This window comes from Peromyscus maniculatus, chromosome 7, assembly GCF_049852395.1.
Source record: "Peromyscus maniculatus bairdii isolate BWxNUB_F1_BW_parent chromosome 7, HU_Pman_BW_mat_3.1, whole genome shotgun sequence".
NCBI lineage: Eukaryota > Metazoa > Chordata > Mammalia > Rodentia > Cricetidae > Peromyscus > Peromyscus maniculatus.
The window spans coordinates 1,093,575-1,111,899 of NC_134858.1; the positions used below are offsets into that span (position 1 = coordinate 1,093,575).

At 36.0% G+C, this 18,325-nt stretch overlaps 1 protein-coding gene across 1 annotated transcript in view; it reads left to right on the top strand.

Annotated features, from left to right (window-relative positions):
- The window catches only part of Gucy1a2 (guanylate cyclase 1 soluble subunit alpha 2), a 330,592-nt gene that overhangs the window by 217,270 nt on the left and 94,997 nt on the right, over positions 1-18,325 (top strand). Inside the window, exon 6 of the mRNA XM_006992012.4 lies at positions 2,816-2,959. Coding sequence (XP_006992074.1) covers positions 2,816-2,959 — 144 coding nt within the window. The remainder of the gene's footprint in view (positions 1-2,815; positions 2,960-18,325) is intronic.

Consider the following 18,325-nt stretch of genomic DNA (forward strand, 5'->3'; position numbering starts at 1 on the left):
GGATCCACAAAAGTATCTACACACACACACACACACACACACACACACACACACACACACACACACACACACATTTCTACTAAATGTTCAGAAAACTACTTTCAATGAAGGAAGAAGAGGGAAATCAAGCTTTGAAGGAACATCCCACTACACAGGGGTTTGTATTAACCCATATTTTCGGATTAAAATGTTGAATGTGTCTGGAAAAGAAAATAAACCAGAATAAATAAAATACCACATAGATTATGTTCTTTCCATGCTGCAAACATCTAGACATTTGAAACTTTTTATGTAATCAACTGTTCTTGCTCTCATGACTCCTACTTACCAAATATTTCTATTTCTCCTGTGCACAGGGTGGTTTGACTTTTCCCATGCCCTTCACACTAAATGTGTCCTTATTGACTTGCTCTATTGAGTGATTCTTTAGAAGTTATATCTGTCACATCTGGGGAGCTTTCTGGGCATCTGTAAGGACCCTGGGGAATGGTTGTAGGTGTGGAGGCTTTAGCCTTGCTTCTGGAGAGTAAGTAGTGCCAAGGATTTCTGTTTTCCACCTAAGCCTCCAACCAGAATAAATCACTAAACATAGATGAGAAATAACGGTTACTTTATAGTGCTAGAATTTGAGGTCACATTAACTCATGATGATTTAACCAAACCTATGCAAGCAACTATGTTTAGGGTTATTTTGGCCTCTATGTGTGGGGTATTTATAAATAATTGCAAGAGTTTCATATCTTAATATGTGCCACACTGACTTGCTATGCTTTTAAAGTTAAATTTTAACTTAAAATGATATGTATATATATACAAGTTTTGCCTGTGTGTATGTTTGCAGTACCATGGTACCTTCGGAAGCAAAAATAGGCTGCCAGGACAACCAGAACTGAAGTTACAGCTGGCTATGAACCACCCTGTGGATTTTGGAGATTGAACTCAGGTCCTGTGGATGAGCAGCCAGTGCTCTTAACCACTAAGAAATCTCTCCAATCTTGGTGTGGTGTATTTTTGCCCAGCTCTTAATTTTGTTATTTATGACAACTATCATAACTTTCTAGTAATTGGAAGCCAAATGTTTTAAAATATTTATATAATATCATGTGTGTATCTTAATATGAATTTCATGAACTCATGTGTATTCTGTTTAAATTTCTTTCCACATTTTTATTCTATATTGTGTTCATACAGCCTATCAGTTGGTGGCATCAACTCACCTCATGCTCTTACATTCTCTCCTAAACACAAAATGCCTTATATAATTCATCTTTATCAAACTCTGTGTGTGTGTGTTTGTGTGTGTGTGTGTGTGTGTGTGTGTGTGTGTGTGTGTGTGTTTGTGTGGTTATACAAAGGTGGGCAGGTGAATGTACATGTGTCAACCTTGATACTAATCCTCAGAATGAATCTTGTTAGTTTCAGAAAGGGTTTCTCATTGGCCTTGAAATCAAAGATTTTGGATAAGCTAGCTGTCTATGAAGGCTCAAATATCTACACGACTCCCAGCTCCAGCACTAAGTTTATAAATACACATCATCACACCTGAATTTGATGGATATTCTTAGGAGTCCTTAGGTTCTCATGCGCTTTGTCAACTGAGCTATTGCCAAACCCTCTCTATGGGTTATAAAGTCTTATGGCACAAATTATAAAAATGCATATTTAGAAAAGCCCATTTTTTCTTGTAAAGTGGGTGAAAATAATGAATGTGATGATGACAGAAATTCTAAGAAGTTGTGAACCAGGAACAAGGAAAATGTATGTTCAAACTGGCTGCAGCCATATAATTCATACTAATAAATTACTCTCTTTTAATTTTGATTCCTGAAAAAATCAAAAGTTAATGTCAAAGTACATAGCAAACAACCTTCCAAAATTTAAAAATATGTAGAAATAAAAAGGATCATGGTTGTGAAGAAAGCTCATTGGATCACAGTACTTGCTGTAGAAGGACCTGAGTTTGTATTTTTAGAACCCATTCAAAGCTGGACACAGGAGTCTACATCTAACTCCAGTAGGAAGAACTATTGATGACCTCACAACAAAGCTTTGAAAATCTGGGGTATTTAATATTGGATTAATATTTTAAATAATGAAACAGCAATGGCCAATTAATATGTATCCCCACAATGGAATTAGATTAGGGCCAGAAAGTACCATAACAGGGTACTATTTCATTGTATAGTTGTGGCTGTCTTATGCCTTCCTATTTTTCTCAGGTCAAATATAATGATTTATATATTAAATATAAAATGATAATAATTTTACAACAGTTTCTTTTATTTAATATATTTAATATAAAGTGTTTAGCATGATCAATGGCATGGAGTATGATTTTAATAAATTTTAGTATTATAATTATTAAGAATAAGAAAAAGCAGACCTGACATCAAATTTCAGATGAAATCAATGTAGAAGTCTGGGGCAACCAAGAAGGTAGGTAAGTTGAAAATAAGAAACAAAATCTTTCCAAAGGACTATTGAAAGGTTGAAGAAGATACAAGGATGCCTCTTGAGAGAGCCATCATTTGGAAACCATTTAGATAAAATCACACCAGTTCTATTTTTGGAGGGATAATCATATTCCAGTCGTTCCTAATTTCAATGATCATCTACGATGATAATGAATAATCTGAAGTGAGATGTCAGTATTTGATTGTAGCTGTTTACAAAGTATTGTGATTACACTCAGTTGTATAACTGCTTAATTTATTGATGTTTACTTGACATGTTTTCAGCACCATTTGTGACTGAAGATAATTATTTCTTGTCTAATTCGTTATATGTTTGCATTTGATTTGTCTGATTACTGCAGGTGGAAACAATAGGGGACGCATACTGTGTTGCAGCAGGGCTGCATAGAAAAAGCTTATGCCATGCCAAGCCCATTGCTCTGATGGCTTTAAAGATGATGGAACTTTCAGAAGAGGTTCTGACCCCTGATGGAAGACCCATTCAGGTAACCTCAACAAGCTGATGTGAAAAACAAATGAACCTTTTGCTGGGAGGTGGGGAAGGATTCAGAAATTCCGTTATGGGTTATACTTGCTGGAGTTTATAAATCTAAACAAAGTAGGGATGACCAGTGCTAACTCATAGGTTCAGAGGGGTCCAAATAGGAAATGGATGTGGAAGACAAATTATCTTGAACTGAAGAAAAAAATGAAAGAATTTGACCAAGGAGAAGACCCCAATTCAGTGGGTAAGTTACTATATTCAAGTGAGGTTGGTAGGGAAAATCAGAATCTGAGCTCTAACCAAACCAACAAACAAGAGACTAGCATTCCTCATGAGGCTGTGGGCCTCAGAGTTCTGTGACATTTTTATGTTGTGGAGATTTATTTATTAGTAGTTATGCATAAATGGCTCTCTAAAATCTACAATCTGTCTCTGAGAATGACTGACTTAATATAATTGCATTCCTGCCAATTACACTCAAAGAATAATCCCAGAATTGGTATTACCACAGATCCTTGTAAAACAAATCCTTCATAATGAGAGAAATGCCTTAAATTCAAGGGAGAACTTTTATAAAATTTCACTAACCACAGGTTTTGAAAAAATGGAGGGAAAAGATGCCTCACATCTGTGTACCTTTCTAGTTCCTGTGTGATGTCAAATTAACCACCCCAAATAAACGTTCCATTTTAAACTATTAAAGTGCTGTTTTAAACACATTATAAATAAATCGCACCTACTTGTACACATCTTTGAAATTATGGGAAATGGAGAAGTGTGACAATTATATTGTATGTACATTGAAAAGGGTGGAATTGCTGAGTTTAATATAAATGGTTGGTCATTAACAATGACATTAGGAAACTGAAAAAATACTACTTGTCCCTATGATTGGTTGGAAAACACCAGCTTTAACCATATTCTCAAAGAATCCCCATAGGTACATAGGTTCACTTTTCATTGAAAATTGAATGACTAAAATGAAAGATATAGCAAGAGAAAATAAAACTGGTAGGGGGAGAGGGAGAGAGTAGAGAGAAGGGGAAAGGCAGAGGGAGAAAGGAAGGAAGAGACACACAGAGATCTAGTAGAAGAACCCACAGAAACCATAAACAGGGCAAGACCAGTAATGACATTATCATACATCAAAATTACCATATGGAATTAGATTGACAGTATTCAATATACTTAAAGAAATAAGAGAAGGTGTAAAATGTGAAGAAGGAAAAATACTTGAAAAGAAAGAAGAGATGTTCAACCATTAGCACACTAATTTAAAAATGAAGAGAGAACTGGATGAGTGGGCTTAGAAGCCTGCTATACACAAATGAAGCATAATCAGGAGACTAAAACTTAGTACTGAAGAAAATTCTTTACACTCTTCAGTGAACAGAAAAGCTTTAATTTTATTGTAGCAAAATTTAAACATCTCCCTTTTTATGAAGTACTGAAGAAAATTCTTATTGATAAGAACAGATAATTTAATGATCTCATTTATTAATGAGGAAATAAGAACAATGGAATGTTAAATGAAAAATATACGTAAATGATGCAGCAAAGATAATGGGGACATGCATCTACTATGTTCAGTGGTTTTTGAACTGAGATACACAAGGAATAAAAAAAGGAAATGTTTACTAGGACTGTTAAAAGATGCTAATCAGGTACCTAAGGGATTCAAGAAATGATATATGCAAAGGAATAAAAAAAACTAAATGCCTCTAAATGAGACTGAAGTGCATCAGAGAAGAACATTTGGCAGTTTGTGAAAGAAAAACTGGTTAGTAGGATTGATCATGAGCTATTGAATAAAGGAGCTGTGGAATCATGTGGGGAAAATAAATCCGATCAATTAGTTGATCAATTAAATTGGTTCTGTATTTAGTCAAATCCAGGTTGGTTCAATGTGTATGTAATTAGAGGCTTAAAGTAGGAAAGAATACATTGTGAATTTAGATAAAAATTCTAACAACCATAAAAAGAGAGATGTTTAAATTTTGCTACAATAAAATGAAAGCTTTTCTCTTCATTGAAGAGAGTAAAGAATAGCTCCAAAACCCACAGAATTTTTAAGCATATATAATTAATAAAAACAGCTTTAGTCAACCTCACCAATAATTAGAATCACATAAATAATAAAACTATGGCACAGAACTTTGTCTACCAGCTTGGCTAACCTTTTAGCCTCTGGCAGTGTCACTGTGGAAAGGATCCTGAGTAGGGGATTCTGAATGAAAGCTGTTGGCCGTTTGACTGGTACAATCCGCTTGGCAATTAGGAACGTTTTATTTGTGCATGTCATAAAACTCAGCAACTCTTATTCTAGAGGTTTGCCCTAGGGAGATACTTGTGACTGTATAGCTGAAATCACACACAGGATAATCCTTAGAAGCATTTTTCCTAATTGGTTCAATTAGGAAATAACTAAATTTTCCATAAATCTTTGAGTGGATAAATCAAGATATATTTATACCTTAGCATACCATTCATTTGGTAATTAATTAAATTTATTGGTGACATCAATGTGAATGAATGTCAAAAACAGTGAGACACCATCAAAGAATTCCACGTTGCTCCACTCAGTTAAAGTTTAAAATCAAAAAATTAAAAACACACCTCTATAGTAATACCTCCATTGATAGAAAAGGTACAAATTATAAACAAGGAGCTACTGTTCTAAAATTGAAGAAGAGCAGGCTGTAAAAAGGAAAGGAAACCCAGGCAAAATTGTTCACTTTACCGTTTTTCAGGGGCATCTTTATGTTTATGTGTAACTGTTTCAAAAACTGGAGTTTTCTGGCCAATCCTAAAGTCATAATAGCAGGCCGGTATTGAATATTAAAAAGAAAACTTGCAGTTTTCATCATCATGGCATTTTTACATTATGAATGGCACTTTCCATCACTACAGGGAAAATAAATAGCAGAAATGTAGCCTTAGGTCTACTGCAAACTACCACACACTGACATTTTCAACCCCATTACCTGGCCACCTTATTTATTGTTGGAGATTTTTGTTGTACATCGAGATTTCTCTGATAGAGGATTTCATGCTTAAAATTGATTTTCAGTATCATCACAACAAACTTTGGTGACCAGAGCCAGGGCATTGTGTTTTACAGGGTGCCCATTAATGTTTCCATTTGTGGATTGTAATATTTACTCCATCTCATGAATCAGTTAGTCTTATTAAATCAGAAGAGGAAATGTTCATAAAGATTTAATAAGGATGGAGAAATAGACTTCAAAATAATAAAACCACCCTCACAAATCCAGACTTTTGCTAATTTATAGTGTTTGCATAGATGAAGATTCTTTTTTGACTTATGACTTTGATTTTGAATTGTGTTCAAGCTCAGTACCAGGGGGACATCTTCAAACATAAGGAAAAAAAATTTCATTATAAAATGGCTTTTGCAGCAGAGCTCATGAGTGACCTGCTGATTGTTCATCTCCAATTATGTGAGACTTGCACGCTCTGCTGCCTATGTTGCCATAATTGCAGAAAGGAGAGCTTTCCAAGCCATTTAACTTTTGAAAAATAAAATAATAGTTTTGCATAGGTCTATCTTGTAATGATGGCTGCTGCCCCAGCTCTTCCCATATCTTCCCCCCTTCCTACCCACACAACTTGATGTTCTCAATAAATAAATAAATGCATAAATAAAAAAGAGAAGATAACTAAACAGAAAAAAATCATTCTTTGTACTTGATTTACATGGAATAGTTTTGTTTTGTTTACCATCTGAAAATACTTATGTAACTACTATTGCATTTTCATTCTTCTTTAGAAGGAAGCTAATTTTATTCTACTTTAAGCAAAGAGAAAATTAAAAATTAAAACCATTTATGTTCTTTTGTTGTTGATGCTGAACTATATTGCAATTTTTTTTTGTTTTGTTTTGTTTTGTTTTTTGAGACAGTGTTTCTCTGTGTAGCTTTGTGCCTTTCCTGGAACTCTCTTTGTAGACTCTCTTTGTAGGCTGGCCTGGAACTCACAGAGATCCGCCTGCCTCTTCCTCCCAAGTGCTGGGATTAAAGGCATGTACCACCACTGCCCGGTGTAATTTTGTATTTAAACTATATTGTAATTTTACTAGAAAACTCTGATGTTATTCTTCGCCTTACTTTCGTGAACCCATTCTTTTCTCTTTTACTTTTTGGTTTTTCGAGACAAGGTTTCTCTGTGTAACAGAATCTTGTCTGTCCTAGAACTTGCTTTGTAGACTCGGCTGGCCTTAAATTCACAGAGATCCTCCTATATCTGCCTCTCGAGTACTGGGATTAAATGCATGTAACACCATGCCCCTTTTGGATCTATTTTTATGGAAACCGTTTAGATAAATTTTTATTGTTGAAAGGCAAATGTATCCTAACATTTTTACTGCTCTGTTTAAAACAACCAAATATTTGTTAGTAGTTGGGTTTTAATCTTAAAAATAAAAACTGTTGTAAAGAATTAGAAAATGGGGCTACGAGTATATGAGAAAAACAGAATTTTCTCTTTTTAGAGGCTTTTATAGAAGGTTGAGTGTATCTAAATGTCTGTGTTTTAATTCTGGACCCATTACAATGTTTTCATTAAATTTCATCTCATAGTGATATAAACTCAAATTTTTTCATTAGTTCAGAGAACAGTGCATTTTACATAATGATGCAATTATAGAGGGATTGTGAAATAGTTGGGAAAAATAACATATAATCACATTGCATATTAATGTGTTTAGCAATCTCACTTGCAAATTGAACATACTATGAATGCTTTCTAACTGCTTAATCCAATGGCAGAAATATTAACATACAATTTGCATGTATTGTAATGCATTACATTATAACTCTTCAAACTTCATCTGCTGATGAGTTTACATGATTTTCTGAAATTATAAAGTAATCTCCAATTAATTTTTAAATGTGTCAATATTTGAAAAGGAAATCTAATGTTATTTTAATATTCAAAGGGATTTTACTCTTTGTAAATACTGCAATGTTTAGTTAATCAATGGGAGTACAGCTTTTGAAAGTATGTAACAGAAGAAAAAACTATTTGATAACTTAATTTTCTATAATTTTTATTTGTTGACAGAATATTCTAATTGGTGCTTAGTAATGAAGTATGTACATTTACTTGAAATTCTCAGCTCAAAATCTTCTATCTAATGAGAAAAGCTGGTAGTCAGACAGAACTTCCTAGGTGTTATATGAACTCCTTGCTATTCCAGTGAGTCTAACTACTCCTGCGTGTTCTATGTATCTATCAGACATATTACATATTACTTTCATTTTGTTCTTTTCCATTTTTCATGTACATATGCACTGTGCTTGCCTATATATGTGTGTGTTTTGTGGGGAGCACAAATGTTTGCAGGAACATGTGCACCTGTGTGCACATACATTTGGAGGCTAAAATTGATATGAAGAAATTCCTTCATTACTCTACTATATTATTCATTAAGGCAGGGTCTCTTAGCCAAACTCAGTGCTCGAAAATATAGCTAGTCTTCTTAGCTTGCTCTGGAGGATGCCTTCAGAAGCTGGAATATAGTTGGGCCACCATGCTTACCTGACATTTACATGGGTGTCTGAGGATCCAAGCTTGGGTACTCATGCTTGAATACCAAACATTTTCCCAACTGAGCCATCTCCCTAACCCTCAGTTTAATTTTACTTTCATAGATATGCATGTAGTTGAAGTTTAAATAAGTCACTCTCTAGTGGTTGTAAAAAAAACATATAAAACAGTACATAAAAGACTAGTGAGGATTTTGGCTAACTATAGTTTCTAATAGTTTATGTCATGAATTTAAAGTCCATGTTTCAAAACCCTCATGGTCTATTATATTATGTGCCTATGGTCTATTACAACATTTTATTTAATTTTTAAATCATGCTTCTTGTCTCCTGTGTGTCAAATTACTGTTATTACTATTATCATTTTCAGTAGAGGGGATTATATATACAACATTATAGAAATAGCATAAGATCCAGAATGATATTACAATCCATAGGGAAATTACTCGCTAAATCAAGCAGCTCTGAGAAAGAGAAATCAAATGAATTGACCTAGATTTTGGGTTGTATGAAAAATAATCAATTTTGGGTATGACCCTCTATTTTTAATACTAGCTTATACCTTTTATTTTCATTCATTCATTCGTTGTGTGTGTGTGTGTGTATGTGTGTGTGTGTGTGTGTGTCTGTGTGTGTGTGTGTGTGTCTGTGTGCACATGCATCATATCACATATGTGGAGATCAGATCAGGAAACAACTTACAGTAGTTTATTCTCTCCTTCAACCATGTAGATCATGGGGATTGAGTTCAAGTTAACAGCATGCTTGGTGTAGCCATCTCAATAGCCCTGCTTACAACTTTGCTTTTGACCTTTTGTATCTCACCTCATAATATAGAGGTTTTATTAAGGCCTATGCTTTCCATTATTAGAGAGCTTCTATACCCCTAATTCTACAGGACTGTCTGAAGTAGTGGTCTTCTTATGTAAATCTTCTGGGGTGGGGAGATACAATCCCTTCATGTTTCTTGATAACTCAGGTTGACCTTCTCTATACATTGGAGATGTAATTTTTCATTGCCTGAGAGTTATTATTTTTTTAATGAATGTATCCATTTTATATGTACAGGTATTTTTTCTGCATGTATGTCAGTGTACCAGGTTCCTAGTTCCCATAGAGGCTAGAAGAAAATATTGGATCCCCTTAAACTGTAGATGGCTATAAGTTAGCCCATGGGTGTTAGGAACCCAATGCAGGTTCTCTGTGCCAGGTTTTTTTAACTGCTGCATCACACCTTCAGCCCCATGATTTTAGTTTTTAAGACATTTATTTATTTTATATGTTCCCTTTAAAACAATAAATGAACATCACTTATTTTTAATAATATTACAGCCAAAATGGTTCATTTTCTAATTAAATTCAGTTATACACAAGGAAAAATATATTTTATCATTAGTTTGAAAACTATAATTTCTGGTGAAATCAGATGAGGACAATTATGATCATGCCTACTCTTTTTTCTCTTTTCATTTTTGTTTGTGTAAAAGCACAGGTGCCAGGCTCTGGGGTGGAAGAGAGGGTTCAGAAGTTGAGAGCACTTCATGCTGTTGCAGAAAACCTGAGTTTGGCTTAGTGTCTATGTCAGGTGCTCACAACCTTCTAATGATTTCAGCATCAGGGAATAAATGCTCTGTTTCTGTAGAAACATACTTGAAGTGTACATAACTACACACACACACACACACACACACACACACACACACACTCATGCACACAATCAAAGATAAAATGAATCTTTAAAAAATTTAAAGCCAGGCGGTGGTGCCACAAGCCTTTAATCCCAGCACTCGGGAGGCAGAGCCAGGTGGATCTCTGTGAGTTCGAGGCTAGCCTGGTCTACAGAGCAAGATCCAGGAAAGGTGCAAAGCTTCACAGAGAAACCCTATCTCGAAAAAAAAAATTAAATAGAAATTCCATGTTCTACTTTGAATATAATTATTATGTCATATTTTGGCTAACTTTGCTTTAATAGAAAATTACTTGTCTGGCATGATGATTCAATGCTGATTTGTAGATAGCAACTTTCCTGCCCTATGATCCTAGATAAGGTTCCATAATTAGGTAACACGTCCACAAAGTATATGTCAATGGGGGAATTGCCCTCCTAGCTGATTTTAGCTGCTACTTCTTCCATTTTAATTGTTGTTGTTTTGGTTCTTCTTTGTTTTCCCATTTATTAAACATATATTCTTTTTTCATGCAATATAATATGAATACAATTTCCCCTCCCTTTACTCTTCCCAGTTCCTCCCTACCTCCTCTTCCATCCAGATCTACTCACTTTCTGTCTCTCGTTAGAAAAGAACAGCCTTCTGAGAGAAAATAAACAAAACAAAACCAATTAAAGTATAATGAGATAAAATAATGTGATTACAATATTTATAGACACAAATGTTCCATCATACTTCCATGGAAAAAGTAGCTTTCTAAGGCATTCATTCCTAACAATACTTATCTTGTTGGAGATTTTTTCATAGTGTTTTTCAGACATTTTTTAGGCAGCCCTATGCAAACATATGTAATGTTGACACGTTTGTGGAAAGAAAAACAGAGAACGGATGATGACAGTGTTCCACTTATTAACATGGAACTCCGTATTCAGGGGCATGCAAATTACAGAAAGATCTCCATTTTATTTTATTCAGTATTTTGTTGTTGTTGTTTCACATTTCCACAAGAGAAATATGTGGTTTAAATAATTTATAAAGCTACTCTGTTAAATACTTTTATTAAAATTTCATTTTTTAGAATATTTCATTCTAAAAAGGTTATCATCTGTCTTATTTTGTAAGTTTTTCTCCAGAAAGTTTCTCTCCCAGGACTATTGGTACAACACTCTAGGGAAAAGCTCAAAATTATATTAATGATGAGATTCATTTGGATTTGATTTGCATGTACTTCTCCTTTCTTCGTACTTTGGTGAAGCCTCCACATATTTGGCACACCATTCTTTGCTTTGTCTGAGGTTGTATAAAGAATGGGACTTTCCATTTGCCCCTTCTTATTCATGTTAAGATGTGATTACTTCAGCCCATTTTGAAAAGTTAACATTGAACTAGAATTTTTTTTTTTATTTTTTTTTACTGTTTTTGTTTTTTGAGACAGGGTTTCTCTGTGTAGCTTTGCGCCTTTCCTGGAACTCACTTTGTAGTCCAGGCTGGCCTCGAACTCACAGAGATCTGCCTGCCTCTGCCTCCCGAAGGCTGGAATTAAAAACGTGTGCCACCATCACCCGGCTGAACTAGAATTTTTTTTACTACTAGTTTAAGATAGTCTTTTTAAAAGTTGTTACACAACATTAGCAAATTGAATTTTACAATACAAAAAGAACGGCTTATATTGTTTTAGACAGTACTACACAATGTGTACTCTAAAAATATTGTTGCTGTAAGTTTTGTTTTATGTTTGATATTCTGTCTTGAAATTTCACATCCAGTCCCAAACTTTAAAAACTTTCAAATAGTTCCTATATTACAAAATACAAAATATATGATGACCCTTGAAGCACCAAATCATCTATAACTTACCAACAAATCATGATCATATTAAATGAAAGCTTTTGTTTTATAAGTATAAAAACATAAAGAAATATAAGGTGTAAGTCTGAAGAATACATTCCTTTAAAAAATGAAGTTGTTTCATCCAATTCAGTGATGTCATGAGACACATGTACCAAAGACAGTCATGTGACCTAAATAGAGAAAAGGTCTAGATTAGCCCTAGGGAGCATCTTTCATTGTTTTGACCTTATGTCAATTTTGTGTTTCCCTGTTCCTACAATTCAAATTTTCACATCACTGAAAGGTAAACTCTCTAATTGCCTACATGGCAAATGTGCCAGTAGTAATTCAGTATCACAAATGCTTTCAAAACTCTATGCAGCTTTGTGTCACTGTCATAACACAGTAATTGTTTTGACTATTACTCTAGTGCTTTTTATTTTGGAGTGTTGTTATCTAGCAACTCTTGCTTTTTCTTAGTGACTGAATTAATTTTCTCCACTTTTGCAGTGCTTTTTATTGCACCAAAAAACATCACCTTGTATGTAAGTGTAACATGATCAACTTCGCATGTAGATTCAGTTTGAAGAAATTATCTTACTTAATCCTTTTCCTTAAATGTGTTTGTTCAAAGGTTGAATGAATCATAAAAATTAATTTAATAAGACCACATTAATTCAGATCTGACTCTTGGTATAGGGGAATATGGCAATTTTTAAAACAATGTACATAATGCATGCAAATAGCTCCTAGTGGGAGACCTGTTGAAGTGGAAGAAAGAATACTCTTTGGTGGGCAAATGACTGTGTAGACAGCAAGTTCAATAAGAACACAGATCTACCCAAAAATTCTACCAGGGAACTCCTACAGCTGATAAACATCTTCAGTAATGTGGCAGGATACAAGATTAACTCAAAAAGAATAGTAGTCCTCCTACATACAAATGATAAATGGGCTGAGAAAGAAATCAGAGAAACATCAATTATTGCAATGGCACAAATAATATAGAATACCTTGGGGTAATTCTAACTAAGCAAGTAAAAGACCTATATGACTGAAGAAAGAAATTGAAGAAGATATCAGAAAATGGAAAGATCTTCCATGATGATGGTTAGGTAGGATTAACATAATAAAAATGACAATCCTACCAAAAGCAATCTACAGATTCAATGCAATCCCCATTAAAACAATTCTTCACAGATCTGGAAAGAATAATACTCAGCTTCATATGGAAAAATGAAAAACCCAGGATAGCTAAAGCAATCCTGTACAATAAAGCCACCTCTGGGGGCATCACCAACCCTGACCTCAAGCTCTAGTATAGAGCTATAGTAATAAAAAGAGCTTGGTATTGGCCTAAAAACTAACACATGGACCAAAGGAATCAAATTGAAGACCCTGACATTAACCCACACATCTATGAACACCTGATTTTTGACAAAGAATCCAAAACTGTACAATGCAAAATATAAAGTATCTTCAACAAATGGTGCAGGCATAACTGGATGTGAACATGTTGAAGATTGCAAATAGATCCCTATTGGTATACAAAAACTCAAGTCCAAATGGATCAAAGACCTCAACAAAAATCCAGTTATACTGAACCTGATAGAAGAGAAAGTAGGAAGTAGTCTTGAATGCATTGGTACAGGAGACTACTTCCTAAATGTAACACCAGCAGCACAGACAATGAGAGCAACAATTAATAAATGGGACCTCCTGAAACTGAGAGGCTTCTGTAAGGCAAAAGACATAGTAATTAAGACAAAATTACAGCCTACAGAGTGGGAAAAGATCTTCACTAACCCCACATCTGACAGAGGGCTGATATGCAAAATATATAAAGAATTCAAGAAACTAGACATCAAAATAATGAACAATTCAATTAAAAAATGGGCTACAGAGCTTAACAGAGAATTCTCAACAGAAGAATCTCAAATGGCTGAAAGTCATTTAAGGAATTTCTCAACATCCTTAGTTATCATGGAAATGCAAATCAAAACAACTCTGAGATACCATCTTACACCTGAAGACAGCTTATGTTGGGGAGAATGTAAAGCAAGGAGAACACGCTTCCACTGTTAGGTGGAGTGCAAACTTATACAGCCACTTTAGAAATCAGTATGGCAGTTTCTCAGAAAATTGAGAATCCTCAAGACCCAGCTATACAACTCTTGGGCATATACCCAAAGAATGCTTGATCATACCACAAGAACACATTCTCAACTATGTTCACAGCAGCATTATTCATAATAGTCAGAATCTGGAAACAAACTTGATACCCCCCTGGTGGAGCACTGGGATTCTATTTAGTGAGAAAGAAGAGGGTTTATATGAGCGAGAATTGTTGAAGCCAAGGTTGGATAAAGCACAGGGACAAATAACCAAATGAATGGAAGCACAGGATCTATGAACCAAGGGCTGAGGGGCCCCCAACTGGATCAGGCCCCCTGAACGGGTGAGACAGTCATTTGGCTTGATCTGTTTGGGAGGCAGCTGTGTGTTGGTGCCGGGTCCTGGGCTCGTTGCATGAGTTGGCTGTTTGAATCCTGGGACCTATGCAGGGACGCTTGGCTCGGTCTGGGAGGGGGGGACTGGACCTGGCTGGACTGAGTCTACCAGGTCGATCCCGGTCCTCGGTCCTCGGGGGAGACCTTGATCTGGAGGAGGTGGGAATGGGGGGTGGGGTGGGGGGGGAGGGGGAAGGGGGCGAGAGTGGGAGAACAGGGGACTCTGTGGCTATTATGTTGAACTAAATGATGTTGTAAAATAAATTTAAAAAAAAAAAGAAAATGTGGTATATATGGAGTACTACTCAGAAATGAAAAACAATGACATCATGAGATTTGCAAGCAAATTGATGGAACTAGAAAATATCATCCTGAGTGAGGTAACCTGGACTCAGAAGAACAAACATGTTATGTACTCACTCATAAGTGGATGCTAAATGTAAAAGCAAAGGATAACCAGACTACAACCCACAGCTCCAAAGAAGCTATCTAACAAGGAAGACCCAAAGAGGGATGCATGGATTACCCTGGGAAGGAGAAATAGATTCAATCTCCTTGAGTAAACTGGGGGTTAGGGGGTGGGCAATAGAGGGCAGGGGATAGAGCATGAGAATGTAAGTGAATGGGATGGTTGAGCTGGAACAGGGATGGAGTGGGAGAGCAATGAAAGAGATACCATGATAGAGGAAAACATCATGAGGATAGAGAAAAACCAGGTGCAAGGGAACTTCCCAGGAATCCTCAAGGATAACTCCAGCTTAGACTAGTAGCAATAGAAGAGAGGGTGCCTGAGCTGGCTTACTCCAGTAATCCAATATGTGAATATGTCATCTAACTGTCATCATAGAGCCTTTCTCCAGTAACTGATGGAAGCAGATGCAGAGCTCCACAGCCAAATACCAGGTTGAGCTCCAGGAATCCAGTCAAAGAGAAGGAAGAGGGATTCTATGAGCAAGGGCATCAAGATCATGATGGGGAAACCTACAGAGACAACCAAACCAAACTAGAGGGAACTCAGGAAATTTAGATCATTAGCTGTAGAGCCTGCATGAGATGACCAGGCCCTCTGCATAGCAAGATAGTTGTGTAGCTTGTTCTGCTTAAGGGGCCTCCTGGAAGTAGGATCAGATTCCATCATTGGTACATGAGCAGGCTTTTTGGAGCCCACTATGTATTATGGGGCATCTTGCACAGCCTGGAGGTGCGGGGGGTGTGGGGTGGGGGGTGGGGGAGGAGTTTGTACCTGCCTCTACTAAATGTACCTCCCCATGGGAGACCTTACCTTCTTGTAGAAGGGAATGGGTGGGGTGAGTTGAGAGGGGGAGGCTGGAGGGGCAAGAGGAGGCAAGAGGGGGATCTTTGATATGTAATGTGAATAAAAATTTTTTCTTAATAAAAAAAGAACACAGGTCTAGAGTGTTCACTGAGCATTTGAGAGGGTGAAAGACTTATTTTGGAGCATAAGTGCTTAATCTACTCAAATGAAACTTGTTTCTTCATGAACTGACTGGAGACTTGCTGAGAATAATTTTAGTACTCTGATCAACAAATGCTTCTGAATGCTTGCTATTTCTAAACTGGTTGGTTGTACATGAAGGAGATAGAGGTAAGTGAAGCTGACATATATATAACCTGCCTAAGAATTACAATCCACAGAATCAGTAACTACAAATTATGTCATCTAAATTGTGTCTGAATCAGAAATAGATATTATTTTTCTCAACTATCTGTCTTTTAATATTGAAATTTTTGTTTGATTTTCAGAAATTTTGGCAAATACTTTTTAATTAACTTTTAGTTGTTAGTTATCTGACAATTTCAAATATGTATACAATGCAATTTGGTTGTCTTCTCACCCCACCATCTCTCCTCTACCTTCCAACCCCTATGAACTCCTTATTCTCTTTTTTCTTTCCCATATTCCTGACATTTTGGTTTGGTTTATAGTCTATTTAGTTTAACCAGGTTCATCTGTGTAGCAGGAATCTTAAAAGTTCTTATTAATAAAATCAAACCCAAGGCCAGTTATTGGCATCAATGCTGGTAGATCAGAGAGACAGAACAAGCCACAACTATCCCACCTTGCCAGTTCCTCAGCTGGTCCTGTTTCCTCAGACTGGAAGCTTCTGTGTCCTCATCCCAATGGCTCTCAGCTGAACTGCTGCTTAAAAGTCTGAAAGCTTAACCAGCCAAATGCTGAACCAGACAAATGCTTCTAGTTTCTGGTCCTCACACCTTATATATCTTTCTGCTTTCTACCACCACTCCCTGGGATTAAAGGCTCGCTCTCTGGGATTAAAGGCGTGTGTCACCATGCTTGGCTGTTTCCAATATGACCTTGAACTCAGAGATCCAGAGGGATTTCTATCTCTGGAATGCTAGGATTAAAGGCGTGTGCTATCACTACCTAACTAGTGGCTTTTCTGTTCTCTGACCCCAGATAAGTTTATTAAGGTACACAATATTTTGGGGAACACAATACCACCACACATCTGTGTAATTTTTGGATTGGGACTAAACATTGGAACCTGGTGGCATCATCGGTGGTTTCACAACCGAACACAATCCCCCACCTCTGCTACTGCCTTAGCCTCAGCAAATATGTCAGTGTTAAATAATTCATCAGTGAGAGGTAGGTCTGATAAAGTCTTTCAAGGTTTGTATAGATCAAATATTCAAGATAGTACTATTTATATTCAGACCAACATTATGCTAGTGTCTTTGTAGATACTCATATTCATTTCTAAAGTCAAACTGATTCTTGAAAAGACACTGCTCCATCTGGCATTTAATTTGTATAACAGCCTATATAAAGCAAATCATATACTTTTATTATTTTTTTCTAGAAAATTATTAAAAAGTATTACATAAAGATATAATAATTTCCTCGGGAGGCAGAGGCAGGCGGATCTCTGTGAGTTCGAGGCCAGCCTGGTCTCCAAAGCGAGTTCCAGGAAAGGCGCAAAGCTACACAGAGAAACCCTGTCTCGAAAGACCAAAAAAAAAAAAAAAAAAAAAAAAAAAAAAAGATATAATAATTTCATCTTTTCTAATTACTTCTTTTATTTTTGAGATTATAATATGGTTACATATCTCCTGCCTTCCTTTTCTTCCCTCCAAACCTTCCCATACTCTCCTCCTTGTTCTCTTTCAAACTTACAGCTTCTTTACCATTAATTGTTATTTCATATGTGTGTGTGTGTGTGTGTGAGTGGGTGTGGGTGTGTTCCTAAATATATTACTTGTATGTATGTTTTCAAGGCTGACCATTTTATATTAGATAACCAATTTGTATGCACTTCCCTGGGGAAGACTATTTCTTCTCTCAGCATTCCTTAGTTCTCTGTGGTCTTTCATGTAGGATTGAGGTCTTGAGATCTTTGCCCTTTTCATTTTGGCATATTGTCATTTTTTAGCTTATGTATAGGCAGTTGTTGTGTTGGTGAGATTTTATGGGTTGCTTCTCACATTAGGCTCATTTTATGTTTTAATTGTGTTTATGTATGTGGGTATCTGGACATGTGAGTACTGGTACCCACAGAATCCAAAAGAAGGTGTAGAATCATCTGGATCTATAGTTATAGTCAGTTATGAGCCACCTTATGTGGATGTGGGAACCAAACTCAGGTACTCTACAAGATCAGTATATGCCCTCAATCACTGAAACACCTCTCCACCCTCTTTTGATATACTTTAAATATTAAGGAAGATATGAGGAGGTTACATAGTAAATGCAAGAACAAGAATATGGAAATAACAATGCAGATGGTCCACCATCTATGTCAGATTT